Source organism: Lytechinus variegatus, chromosome 5 (genome assembly GCF_018143015.1).
Source record: "Lytechinus variegatus isolate NC3 chromosome 5, Lvar_3.0, whole genome shotgun sequence".
Classification (NCBI taxonomy): Eukaryota; Metazoa; Echinodermata; class Echinoidea; order Temnopleuroida; family Toxopneustidae; genus Lytechinus; species Lytechinus variegatus.
Genome location: NC_054744.1, coordinates 12776370 through 12790960, shown reverse-complemented (window position 1 = coordinate 12790960; position 14591 = coordinate 12776370). Strand labels below are relative to the sequence as shown.

The following is a 14591-nucleotide window of genomic DNA, read 5'->3' as shown; positions in this document are numbered from 1 at the left end:
GAGGTGGCCGCAAGGCGCCCTCACGGCGGCCGCAGGGGGACTATACAGTGAGTATACCATGAATTGCTTTTCACACTCATCATGATATTTTACATTAAACATTTCATTTCAGAAAGTTTTCACAGTTTCGCACCACGCCCATACACGTATTCTGGGCGGGAGGGAGGGGTGGGTTTTCGGGGTCCGGGCCCCTGAGTAGGCAAAAAGGGGGCGCCAAAAAGGGAGGGAAGAAAGGGAAAGAAAATGGAGATAAAAAAAAGGAGGGAGAAAGAAGAGAAACAGAAAAGGGAGAAAAGAAAGAGATAAGGAAACAAGAAGAAGGGAAAAGGAGAAAGGGGGAAGTAATAAAAGTGCGGGGGCACCAAATTAATGTTCGACCTAGGAGGGGGGTCGCCAAATTAATGTTTGACACTGATCTGAATATTATACGATCAGTAATGCTCGACCTAGGAAGGGGGGGACAATTCGACCTTTGGGGTGATTCGCACGTCGCGCTCGCATCGAATAATTAGTTTGATGGACATTCTGTTAATGAATACCTAAATTGCGTAGAATGTCCAGTTTTGGAACGGAATATAAAAAAAAGTTCAGCTCGCTCTTGGCGCTCGCGTCGAATAATTTTTAAGTGCCCATCCTGTTCATGATTACCAATAATGCTTAGAATTTCCAAACTTTGGGTCATTTTGGAATATAAACAATTTTCAGCTCGCCCTGACAGATAGATAAATACCCATCCTGCTCATGCTTACAAAATTTATCAGAATATTCTATTTTCAGGTCTATACACAAGCTAAAAATCGCGTTCGCATTATTTATTTGGACTTAAACATGTTAACTTGTTTGTAGGAATAAAGTTAAGATGTTAATAAACGCATTAGTCTTAAGTAAGAACTACACCCTATATAGGAAACAACAAAAATCAGCATTTAACTCCACATGATGATAATGATGATAATAATAACAATAATAATAATAATAATAAGGTCATATTTTACGCAAGTTAGCCCCTGGTGAAAAGGCAATATCTGTGCTTCCTGGTCACATTTGTTCTTAAGAAAAGTGGTATTACATCATATTCATGGATAGTTTGCTTTTAAAAAAGTGGTCTGCAGTTGCCCTTTTTCATGTGATTATGAAATAAGATAATTCAACATGCATTTAAGGCACCTGTTTGCCTGACGAGGAGGGGTCGCCATTTTTTGTTCGAAAAGTACACATGCATATGGGCCAAAATTATAGGTCGGGCCCCCGAGGTGCAAAATTCTAAATACGCGCCTGTTGGCTCCTGAGCAGATAACACAAAAGGAGAAGGGGAAAGGAGGGAAGAAAAACAAGAGGGCAGCCGCACGGCCACCGTACGCTCGACGTACGGCCGCCGTAGAGCGTCCTACGCCATGCCTACGGCTAGTCTAATTTCTACGGCGAGCGTAGAAAAGAAAAAGTGTTATAACTCCGCGTTAAAATTCTACGGTCACCCCTACGGCCTGTAAAAAGTAGGAATCCGCCGTACGTCGACCCAATAGAGCAAATGTGACCATGGTATTAATATTGAGCTTTAGTTTCATTGCATCTTTTCAAACTTTGTGTAACTTAATTGTTTGACTGTGTTCGCTGGCTCGATATACTGTTTTATGTGGGCCTGACATATGGAATGCATTGCCAGATTCGCTCAAACAGTTAAGATTCATTTCTCCCTTTAAAAAAGGTATTAAAACATTATTATTGAATAAGTATTCAGAGAGTTAATTTCAAAATTGCTCTTTCTCTTCATGTAATGAAACATATAATTTACAAAACAAGAAAAAACAACCAAGAATCAAAATAGAAAACACATTGTGAGGACCAAGCGCCCCCCCCCCATCATTTCGCACCTGCACCCTTACGTTAAGATATGTTGGACGAATAATAATTATTGTTTTCTGGGGCTACTACGCAGTCAAGCTTAGCTTATAGTGGTAACCCCTGCAACCTTCTAACAATCGATATATATTAATAGAAAATGCAATTATGTTCAATGTTTTGCTTGTCAGTTATACGTATATTATTATTGTATTTTCATTGCTCATTTGTTTATGAAAAAGTGTTGCAGAAACCAATAAATGAAATGAAATATGTTTTCAACTTAAACTGTCAGTGTGATGCTTGTTTGATATTTCTCTGTTTCTTCACATTAATATGATGTTAGCTTGGACTTAACCTCAAATAGTGATAAGTCCCTTAATATGGAGATTTCATGGTACTTCTATGTTTTCTTTTTTGGGGCATCAACGTTATAACAAGTTCAGGAGATAATGTCAAGAGCGTACTTGTCGAAACATTAAAGGACAAGTCCACCCCAACAAAAACTTGATTTGAATAAAAAGAGAAAAATTCAACAAGCACAACACTGAAAATTTCATCAAAATCGGATGTAAAATAAAAAAGTTATGGCATTTTAAAGTTTCGCTTATTTTCAACAAAATATTTATATGAACGAGCCAGTTACATCCAAATGAGAGAGTTGATGACATCACTCACTCACTATTTCTTTTGTATTTTATTATATGAAATATTTTTATTTTTTCGTCATTGTCATGTAAAATGAAGTTTCATTTCTCCCCAAACACGTGGAATTGCATTATTTTAACATTTTGTGCTTCAGGCAAGGAGGTCCTAATTGTCAAATTTGTAAAAATTGAAATATTGTATAATTCAAACAATAAAAAACAAAAGAAATAGTGAGTGAGTGACATCATGGACTCTCTCATTTGGATGTAACTAGCTCGTTCATATAACTATTTTGTTGAAAATAAGCGAAACTTTGAAATGTCATAACTTTCTTATTTTACATCCGATTTTGATGAAATTTTCAGCATTGTGCTTGTCTGATTTTTCTCTATTGATTCAAATCAACATTTTCTGAGGTGGACTTGACCTTTAAGTTTATGTGGTCCTTTTTAAGGACCAAACACATTCCTCCTAAGGCATACATGGGGTTGATTTATACTTCACCATGGAGACCATCAGAAGTTATGTGTTATTGTTAGTCCCTTCATTCACATTTTGGTCGTGGGGATTTTTTTTACCTGATTGCTAAGAAAGCATGAATGCTTGTAAGCAAGCTACCAGAGGACCGACAGCTTAAGGTCGTCTCCGAGGGACCTGGCAATGAGAATTAATACCTTACCAAAGGGCACTAGCGCACCAAGTGGGAATCGAACCTGGGCCACCGGAATACAAATCCCCGCTCTACTGACTGAGCTATAGCGCCTCCTTGAATCAGCTATTTCAAACATTCTAATGATTTTTTGTAATTTATTTATGTGTTGCAGTCAGATCAACTCAGAAGCATTTGAGGTCAGCAAGCATGGCTATGCCATCTTTACCAAATATCTTGAGAAGAGGATCAAAGAAGACAAATGTATTTACGATATCATCAGAGATGTCATGAAAGGTAGGAAGTAAATCCTTCCCAGGTTTTAAAATAATAATAATAGTAATAATGGTTTTATTAAGCATCAAATTATTTTTTGCACCCAATGGCTGAATTATAATGTTTTTGCACACGGTAAAAAGATTCAATATATTTAAATAAAATAAATTTGACAGAACAGTATACAAAATATACAAAATTCAGAATATATATATATGAAATATGATTAATCAATATACACAATTGTGTGGGATTGCTGGTAATTGGATTAAATGGGGGAAAATAAAGTATAAAGATACAGAAGGCGCTTTGCAAAGCTGAATGGAGCATTGAACAATGATGTAAGTATGAGACTTGGTTCGAAACTTTAAACTAAACTTGAAACGTAATCAAAAAGTCCCCACAGGCTGATTCGAATGGATGGAGAAAAGAGAAACAAACATAACGTAATACAGTGGGATTTATGAATTACCGGCCCATCAGTCATTACCTTAAGAACATCTTTGCATATTAACCATGTCAAATAATGCAATTACCATTGTTTTCGTCTGTGTAGTTGTGGTATAAGCAAGAATTTTAATTTAAAGAAAGATAAGTGTAATCAAGAAATAAAGACCTTTTGAAAAATGGTGTACTCTAGCTCTAACAACATGGATCTATATAATAGTATAACCTTTTGATGTGTGAACTAAGTATCTTTCACTACAGTCTATTTTAACACAGTCTTCAGCCTTTGTAAAACAAACTACATTCAGGATACTTAAATGTACAGTATACAAATAGCGAATAGGCATGAGTGCGATTGTGCAAGATTTCGCATGAGGTGAAAGAAAGATGCTCTATTCAACAAGGTGTTAGCCGAGTTGAAGAGAGCGTCTCTTTCACTGAATGCGAAATCTTGCACCATTGCACGAATAAGAATATTCGCTATTTGTGTTGTACAATGCCTTGAAATCTAGCAAAAATAAGAAAAAACAAAGAGTTTTCCCCTGCAGTAATCTATGAAAAGGGAGCAAAAATATTGAAAGCGAAAAGAAAAAACCCACAAGCGCGCATGATCTTGGGCAGCATTGCGCATTTAGCCAGCATACGCGTATTGCACCTTCATTTTTACTGAGTGCAATTAATTAAATCGTATTGTGACATCACTTCCTAAAGCTGTGTAACAGTACATTTTGGATGGTACGTCGTGTGTGCAACGGTATGAATGTTTGACATTCAGTCTCCCATTTGCTCGCGTACAACAAGCTAATCAAATATATCTCGTAGCTGTCTTTTGTCTCTCCCTCCCCCAACCTATTATTGGAAGACCACATGAACCACCAAAGCCAGATCAGGGGCCCGTTTACAACTAGTGTAACTCTGCCATTATTTGTTTCTACCATGGAATCTTTGATTGTGATTGGCTGCTGAACCTAGTTACCATGGTAGTTGGCATAATTGCAATGTAAGATGTCTTTGTGAAATGTGCCTTAGACCCTGGCCAGAAGACATTCATGTACCCTGCACATAACTAGTAAATTGATCAAATGAACTACATGTAGTAAACTGATATCAGTTTGTGTTTACATTGAGCAAGAGTTTTTTGGTGATTATTTCAGATGTGAGTGGCGACCATGATGCAGGTAACAAGCAGTTCCCAGCCATAATGGGTGACTTGACGAAGGAACTGTCCCTGCAGGATGCGATCCAGTATACGGGACACACTTCTGAATACAACATCCGTAACGAGGCATGGACGAGAAGTCACGGTAATCAGAAATATGTTGGTAGTCATAATGATAAGAATCCAGGAGCTAATCCAAGAATTTCTTGAGAACTAAGTTCAACTTGTGGGATGTTTGCTTTGTTGATCAAAAAGCGAATGGACTCCAACATTTTTAAAACTCATGATGTAGTATTTATCATAATGTTAATGGAGTTTTGAACTCCACACAAAGTGAATCTCCTGCCAAAAGCTTGTGTACCTTGGGATTGTATTGATATATGTACCCTTTCATGAAACAGAAATTTAGAAAAATATGATGATCATAATAAGATCTCTGTTATCCATGCATATATGCTACCGTTTGAGTAAAAAACAAATTTGACACCTCACAAATCCCAATTTAAGGAAAAGATGTGTCATGAAAGCATGATCATTATATATGACTAGAAAGAGTATCTTTTCCCAAATAATTTGATACCATATTTATATGGTATGTCTTAACGCTTGGATAATCAGTAGGTATTATTTGCAGTGATGTAGATTTTGACTTGCGCCAAAGTATTAAATGTATGACTGCAATAAATGAATCCAGGTGCCAATGATGTCATAGTCCCATATGGGATAGTAAACATATTTGCAAATCTCCGAGAGTTGATACTAAAAAATTTTTATTAAACAATTGTAATGTAAATTATTGAAAAGGTGTTTTAAAATGGATTTTAATGCAACCATTGTAGGATTATATACAATTTTTTGTGGCTGCTGTCAACTGTCTACTTAAATCTCATCTACATGTATGATTCTATCACAGAGCTTCCCCATGATATCCGGATCCCACTGGTTGAACCTCCTCGTGGGATAGAAGCCCATGTTGAGTTCGGGCTTCGTTTCTCCAATGTGATGGTGATTACTACAACGATCCTCACCAGGGGGTGTCACCACGTGGTGTGAGGCCTTCCCGACTGAATTTCCATCTCAAGTTGATATCAAACTCATGAAAGGACAAATGCCAGTGGTAGGTGATATACATACATATATATGGCTAGAATAAAAATAAAGGTCTTGCGCCTGTTGTGGTAGTTTGAAACAAAATGCAAGGTGAATAAAACAACCGTAGATAGAAGTATAAGATCAAATTTTTGCGACTAGGGGCTAATGGGGTATTTGTCCCCTATTTTGCCAAAAGTTATTGTTTTTTGGTATTTACTGACGCTCTCGTTAAAGAAGAATATATGTGCCACAATTTGGTTTTACTCTGTTTTCTTTTATAGGAAGGTCCTATGCTTTTTAAAGTAATAAACTTTTTCTTTCTTTTCTCTTTATATATTGCACGTCAAATACTTTCCTTGATCAATTGCATCTTGCTTTAAAATGATTTTTGTTGCTGTTATTGGTGGGAAAACCTTTTTATTTTCATTTTATGTTGTTTTGCTCATCAGGAAATTTTGAATGAATTTTCCAACTTTTTGTGCCCTTCATGCATGAAATCCTGTGTCAGCCCCCCCCCAAAAAAAAAATGAGTTATATTATTCTTGCTTGGAGCTTCAGTTTTCCAATATATGTTTGAATTCTCGATGTAGACTGATTTAATAGTTAGTCCTTATTTCTTGTAATTTTGACCATTGTTTTCGTTTACTTGAATGGTACAATTTGAGCTTGTTCAAGATAAATAATTAGTTGCAAAAAATGAAGTAATCTCGTGCAAAGTGCTTTTACAGATATTAGAGATTAATTTCTAGTCTCTTTCATAAAATGAGAGAAGGAACAAGCCATTTGATCATGCTTAATGAAAAAGGAATGTAAAAACAAATAAGATCATGACTGATTGTTACGAATTATATTATGAAAGGGGAAAGGGAAAGGGAGGGGGACTGAATAAACTTTGCCTATTAATTATGATATTCTGATTTGGTGACAGTAGGTTTCTATGCCATGTTTATTTGAAAATAAAACTATGGGATAGTTCCTAATTTATGGCCCATATTCTGAAGTCAGGTTTAAAATTATGGGGAGCCAAAAACTCAAAAATTCTGCTTATATTTTATATTACTTATATTTACTATTCTGTTTCACTTTGCTTTTATAATGAAAAAAAAAATTTGAGTTATCATTCTGAGACAATTATAAATGATTTGAGTGTCATAAGAGGTAATAAATTGAACATGTGTTAATAGACACTTGTGCCCCAATTGGCTCTCCATAGTTATATTACAACTTTAAACCAGGTGGCCGTTTCATAGAGCTGTTTGTAAGTTAAGAGCGACTTTAAGAATGACTGGGGATCCTTTCTTGTAGTTAATGATATGTTCATTGGTGACTACTTAGCTCGTAAGAAAGGTTCACCAGTCGTTCTTAAAGTTGCTCTTTACTTACGAACAGCTTTATGAAACACCCACCAGGGTTTACCTTATACCCGAGTTCTGAATACAGGCCATTGAACACAAATAACTTTTTGTACTATCTCTGCTTTTTTTTCCCTTCATATTAACCAGCCTGATGCTAATGGACGACAATGTCAGCTACCCTTCTACAAAGCTACCATAGAAAACATCCAAAGGATCGAGAGACGTGTAAGTGGATGAGACTTCTTATTTGTTTATCTGTATCAGAACATGATCTGTTAATTCAAATTGGCAACATCACCTTTTGCTACTTTTTCATAATGATTTTTTCCTCTGTAAATTCAAATTGGCAACATCACCTTTTGCTACTTTTTCATAATAATTTTTTCCTCTGTAAATTCAAATTGGCAACATCACCTTTTGCTACTTTTCATAATAATTTTTTCCAAGTGATGTCTAAGACTGTTATATATGTGTGTAAACCTTGATTCACAGTTGTTTTTAACTTGATACCTTGATTAGAGTAAATCATTCTGTACCTCTCAATATGTTGAAAATTTAAGGTTATCAATTTGAGGTCTTTTGAAAAAACAATAAAGATAAATTCCCGACAATGAATGTAATAATATGTAGTTTAAGCTTACCATTGCCATTTGAGGGATTATACCCACTTTCTTAGCATTTGATCTACAGATCTTAATACTCAATGTACGTGTCTTCACCGCTTGAAATCTACATTTGTTTTGAGCCTGTATTTTTAAAAACATGTATGAGGGTGGGGGTAGGTTCATTGTCATTTTTGATCATCCACAGATAAAGTGGATTAATTTCATGGATGCCACCTAAGCTTGATAAAGAAGTCTAAAAAACATTCAGATTAACCCCTTTTCTGCATGAAAAGGGTGTTTTCTGTGGCTGAAAGTATGTTCTGTTTGTTTGTGGTAACTCCCGTAGGAACTCGGCAGGACAGCATTTTGCTGGTAAACGCCAAGCTGGTATATAACCAATTACCTATGAAACATTTTACGTCTAGGTTAATCAGTCATAGTGGCTGACGTTATAGACGACAGATATCACTCTCGGGCCTTTTTTATCAAAGTGGAGACAATGGCAGAGTTGGGATTCGAACTCACAACCTTACGATTATGAGTCCAGTGCTCTAACCACTGGACCACACGACCCGTGATGTTGAAATAGTCTGAAAGTTTTATCCCTAATTAATGATCATTTCTTCAACAATAATGTAATAAATACCTCTGATGAGGACAAAAAACCCCAAAACATCAGCCCAAATTTTTCTACTGTAGTTGTGTCTAATAGATTGAATGTTATTATGTTCTTTGAAATACCTTCTTTGGTATGAATGCCATGATAGTTCATGCACTTTGGCCTATATTCTGAAATCAGGTTTAACTTGACCGTGGTCTAACTCTGTGCTGACATTATGGGAAGCCAAAGGTTTCAAAATTTTGTTTGCATGGAATGCTTCTCATGTTTACTGTTCTCTTTCTTTATTCTTTAATGATGAAGACAACTATCTTATTCACCATTCCTAGACAGTTAATAATGTTTTTGGAGTCAAATGAACTGATAAATTGAACCTCTACTGTTAGAGATATATGTCACAACTGGCTTTCCATAGTAAGACCACAACCTCAGACCAGGTGGGTGTATTATAAAGCTGTTCGTAAGATACAAATGACTTGTCACTTCACGCACAACTGGTGATACTTTCTTGTGCTATGTGATATCCCTAGGTAATTGAGATATGACCTGAGAACATGTTCCAGTCGTGCATAAAGTCGTTTGGAACTTTACGAACAGCTTTATGAAACACCCACCCGAGTTTCAATCAAACCTGACTTCAGAATACGGGCCATGATATTTAATACAAAAAACTCTCATTGATGCCAATAATAAATTCCTTGCAATCACTATCATTTCTTATACCCCTACAGGAAGACTTCACCTTTACCCTGATTGTGAACTATGAATTCCAAGGCAATCGTTTTCAGGACTCTGTAGGCATCAAGATAGAGCGCCCTCTAATATCCCAGGTGTGGCTCATGGATGATGATGGCGTAGAAAGCTCGTTTACAGAGGCTGAATATCCAGACTCTACAACATCCAACTCACTAATGTGAAGAGGAGTTTCACTGCTCCTCTCATGAACTGCATTAATAATAATAACGGCATATTACCCAGGGTAGCCACTTCAGTTCCGAAAACTGTTCTCCCAGCGGGCCCTACTACTATTATTACCCCAGCTTTAGCACGGCTACCTTGATCGGGCGCTCGAGCATTCAAGGAATTTTTTCCTACCGGGTACTTATTCACCTCACCTGGGTCGAGTGCAGCACAATGTTGATAAATTTCTTGCTGAAATTACGCCATGGCTGGGATTCGAACCCATGACCCTCTGTTTCAAAGTCCAGAGACCAATCCACTGACCCACAACGCTCCATGTTGGCTTCATTGGCTTCCATCGGATTGAATAACAAGGTTTAAGCTGCCTCTGTTACTGATAAAGCTCTTCATGGTATATCTTAGTGAACATTCCAAGCCAGGCGCATGCTGTACGATTTGTTGTGAACCGAATATCAAAGAAATTGTGTTTAAGAGTTAAACATTCTAGCCGATAAAATCTTTGCAATCAGAGTTCAGAATAGTGGTAAGGACTCCTGAAATCAAAATCCAGTCTATTCCGAGCCTCCCTGTAGGAATAAAATAAAATTCAATTTCAAATCGTAATGACATCATCATCAGCTGAAGCCAATTCGGATTTTACTCAGACCACGGGGCTTGCTGCAAAGCAAAATTATAATTATAATAACATGCAGTTTTTTATATAGCGCTTAATACAAATGTTTCTAAGCGCTGCATACTATTACCCCGGCTTTAGCACGGCGCATCAAGCATTCAAGGAATTCCTTCCTACCGGGTACCCATTTACTACACCTGGGTCGAGAGTGGCAAATGTAGATAACCGCCTTGCCAAAGGATGCTACTGCTGTGGTGGGATTTGAACCCTGAACCTTGTGGTTCACAGTCCGGAGAATTATCCACTGAGCCACAGCACCTCATGATTTTATTATTCTTTAACACAGTGTTAAACTTCAAATTTAATGATTTTACTTCTTGAAACCTTCATATTTAATGCAAAATGTGATTTATTAAAAAAATTGTGTCGTATCGGATCGCATAGTGTGCGTTGGGCTTAACATCAAAGACTTGCCAACAGGGTTGTGTAACACAAGGTTAGTGATTAATCATACGCTTGATTTTGACGAATAACTACATTGTAGTTGGTGTAATCAATTGCAAAAAAACACTCTACGACTACGATGATTGCTAAGTTTTGTGTTAGGGGCCCCAATTTGAGTGTTTACTTGGTGTTGTCGATCACCCATGGTAAAGTCACCCTGTTTTTTTTAAATGATTGAATCTTATGTAATGATCTGTATATTCCATCCAGTGCATGATATTGTAAAGTCATTTTCAAACTCTCTCTGGCTTTCACCGCAGCTGTGTTTGCAGAATTTATTACGATGAGACAGCAAGTAAAGCTGTGCCCCATTGATGGAAATTTTATTGCAGTATTTTCCAATACTTTTCAGATTCCAGGGTCGGAATTCGATGATGAAGATAATCGGCCATTTAACACCTCATGTTTTATTATGAGGCTGCCTGGGTTTAGGACCAGTTATTCTAGTTAAACACTCTTTTAATACAGAAATAATTTCAAACCAGTTTTTATTAATAATAGTAATAATTATACTTGCTTATATAGCGCTTCATACTTACTTTGTCAGAAGTCTCTAAGCGCTCTACAGTATATGCAGCATAATTACCCTGGCTTTAGCAGTGCAGCTGTTACGCACGCTGCATTTCAAAGAATAAACTCCTGCCAGGTACCCATTTACCTCACCTGGGTTGAGTGCAGCACATTATTACTATGAGATGCTTTAAAATCCATATTTTCAAGTGATTGAATGGTTATCATATTCCATTGGAGCATCTTTACAGTGCACGTAATTCCTGTTTTTCTTGGGTGTCCGTGTCAGTGGTTCTACGGTATGTCTCACATTCCAATCTAGCCATTGTCTTCGTACCCATGAACCAACTCAATCCAATATTTAATTGGATATATCACCCTGGAATCCAGTAGATCTATTTTGTAAAATAATGATATGTGAACATAAAACTGAGTGGACAGGGCTTTGTATCACAAATGATTGCAATCAATTGCTACGTGGCAATGGCCAATCTAGGGTTTTGTTTCATGTGCATTTCATCCAAAATACTGACCAGGAACCAATGAGAGTTGTTCTTACATATTTGAAACTTTGTGTTACAGGGCACTGATGATGTTTTATTTATTTTTATTTTTTTGCATTTTGTTAATGAAATCTGATCTATTTTATTTTTTAATAGTTTTACATAATGAACCATTCCCTTGTATCAGAATAATTTTTTTGTGTTGAATTTATGCATTCTGTTTTGTTAAACCACATTTTACATTCCTCGAGTAGAATATTTATATATTGTTCATTTCATGTTATGAAATACAAAAGAAAATATGGGAATTTGTGACATTATCACCCACTCATACTTGAACACAGCCTTGTTTGAGGTTTTTTAGAAAAGCTTCAAACTTTTAAAAAAAATCTATATTCCCATTATTTATTTTTTTTCTTTATGTTTCTGTTTATACTTTTATTTTTTTTAATCAAATGAACATCATTATATGATCTAGAGGTGAAGTACCTCTTCAAGTGTTATAAACAAGAACATGTAAAAATTCATTCTGTCATGAATTACATGTATATTCATTTATTATTTTTATAGACCAAATGAAGATCACAAATATCAAATTATTCATTTTGTAATGATTATTTTGAGAGATGGACATTCCTGCAATGGTTAATCTTTCTAGCATTGTTATATCATTATTTCCTTTATGTCTAAATTCTGCCTGAAAAATTATTCTACTTGCAAGATTATAATAATAGAATACTTTAATAGAATCCTCCATTTTTTGGGGTTTACATTTGACTTATGAATCATGTTTAATCATAAACAATTCTCTGGCAGTTTTACATAATACATATGCATGTTCATCATGAATTAAAATAAAATAGAATTATTAACTGTAATGCAGTAATGTTGTTCCACCATCTCTCCAAAGATGCATTGGGCAAGTCTATGCTAATGTCTGATCACCCTGCAGTCTTCATCTAATATCCAAGCAACAATTCTACATGTAGCAGGGGTGTGAGAATTCAGATTTTTATCTGATTTCTGATTTTTTTTTTTATTTTCAGCTTAATTTCAGCTTTTTTTTGGCTTTCCTCTGTGACCTCTCACATCCCTGATGTAGGAAAATCAGAGTGATCTACTTTTGCTATGTATTTTGTGATATCAACTATGTACTGATTTTTTTTTGTGATGGGAATGCATTCTATATTTTTTTTCAATGAATGGAACAAGTTTTCATACTTTTCAAATGATGCACTTCACTGTTCATAAGCATCTTGCACAAGGTAGAATATACATGTATATAGTCTAGTATTAAAATTCTCACATTGGTTTTAATAGTGTATAAAAATATAGAGAGCTATTATATATCTATAGGCCTGTATATAGAATCAATTAAAATTTTATAATTGATTTTCCCTTGATTTTCTGCTTGCCTAACAAAGTATTTAAAAAAATGTAAATCATAAATTTAATATGAATTATGCATTCTTTACTTGAAATAATATTTTTAAATTAATGAATATTTAAATTAATTATTGAAATAATATAAATGTGCTGTCACTACATGTATATTTAAACCTTGAATCTCAACAGGGCCTTATTGTTAAAGCTCAGTGATTGATCATATAACAAGTTTTTATGATCGATTGTATTGGCCACAATGTACAATCAATATTGATAATTGGTAGTACAATCAATCAAAGATCAAATAAAAGATTTTGTGTAATGGGACACAGAACTTATTGCTTTCTCCTTCGTAGAACTTCTGAAAGAGAAGAAATTATTTTGTTTAATTAAGGGGGAATTCAACCCTGTGAATAGCTATTTGATAAACACATACACTGTAGAAAAATGAGATAAGCAGCTAATCAAGCGAAAGTTGAAACAAAATCTGACAAATAAGAGGTTGGAAATTACCATACCTATATGGGTTTCAAATTGACCATACTGTTGCCATCGTGATGTACGGAGGGAACTTATCCTCCCTTCGATCTAATATCCATATTGTCTTGAAATGTCATTTTTGTCTCGCCTGCATAGCAGAGTGAGACTATAAGCGCCGCTTTTCCGACGGCGGCGGCATCATCAACATTGAAATCTTAACCAAGGTTTAGTTTTTTTATCACAACTTACAAAGTATATGGACCTAGTTCATGAAACTTGGACATACATGTAAGGGTAATCAAGTATTACTGAACATCTTGCCTGAGTTTCAGGTCACATGACCAAGGTCAAAGTTCATTTAGGGTCAATGAACTTAGACCATGTTGGGGGTATTTGTGCCATTGAAATCATAACTTTGAAATTTGATGGATCTAGTTCGTGAAACTTGGACATAAGCACAATCATGTATCCTTGAAAATCCTGTGCAAGTTTTAGGTCACATAAACAAGGTCAAAGGTCATTTAGAGTCAACAAACTTTAGTAATATTGGGGGTATTTGTGGATCTATCATCATAACTTAAAAATTTTATGGATCTAGTTCATGAAACTTGGACATAAGAGCAACCATGAATCCCCGAATATCCTTGGTGTGTTTCAGGTCACATGGCCAAGGTCAAAGGTCATTTAAGGTCAATGTGCTTTTGCCATGTTAGGGGTATTTGTTGAATTGGCATTAGAGAGATTATGGATCTAGTTCATGAAACATAGATGGGTAATCAAGTATGAATTATTGTTTTGCACAATGGACATAGTATTCTATTATCATATGAATGTCTTCTTTTGTGAATAATTAGTCAATAGCTGTTTTCAAAGTCGGCACTGCTGCTATATCAAATCGCATAATGCAGGCGAAATTGCCAGAGGCGTTCCACTTGTTAAATTATATATTTTTTCTCAATATCATATTTCTTTTCTGAAGATTTAT

General features: G+C 35.6%; 1 protein-coding gene across 1 annotated transcript in view; it reads left to right on the top strand.

Moving 5' to 3' along the window:
- The window catches only part of LOC121415374 (mucosa-associated lymphoid tissue lymphoma translocation protein 1-like), a 35517-nt gene extending 25815 nt beyond the window's left edge, over positions 1-9702 (top strand). Inside the window, exons 12-16 of the mRNA XM_041608560.1 lie at positions 3312-3433; positions 5014-5163; positions 5932-6135; positions 7613-7690; positions 9421-9702. Of these exons, the coding sequence (XP_041464494.1) occupies positions 3312-3433; positions 5014-5163; positions 5932-6071 (412 nt within the window). The 3' untranslated portion in view covers positions 6072-6135; positions 7613-7690; positions 9421-9702. The remainder of the gene's footprint in view (positions 1-3311; positions 3434-5013; positions 5164-5931; positions 6136-7612; positions 7691-9420) is intronic.
- The last annotated feature ends 4889 nt before the right edge of the window (positions 9703-14591 follow it).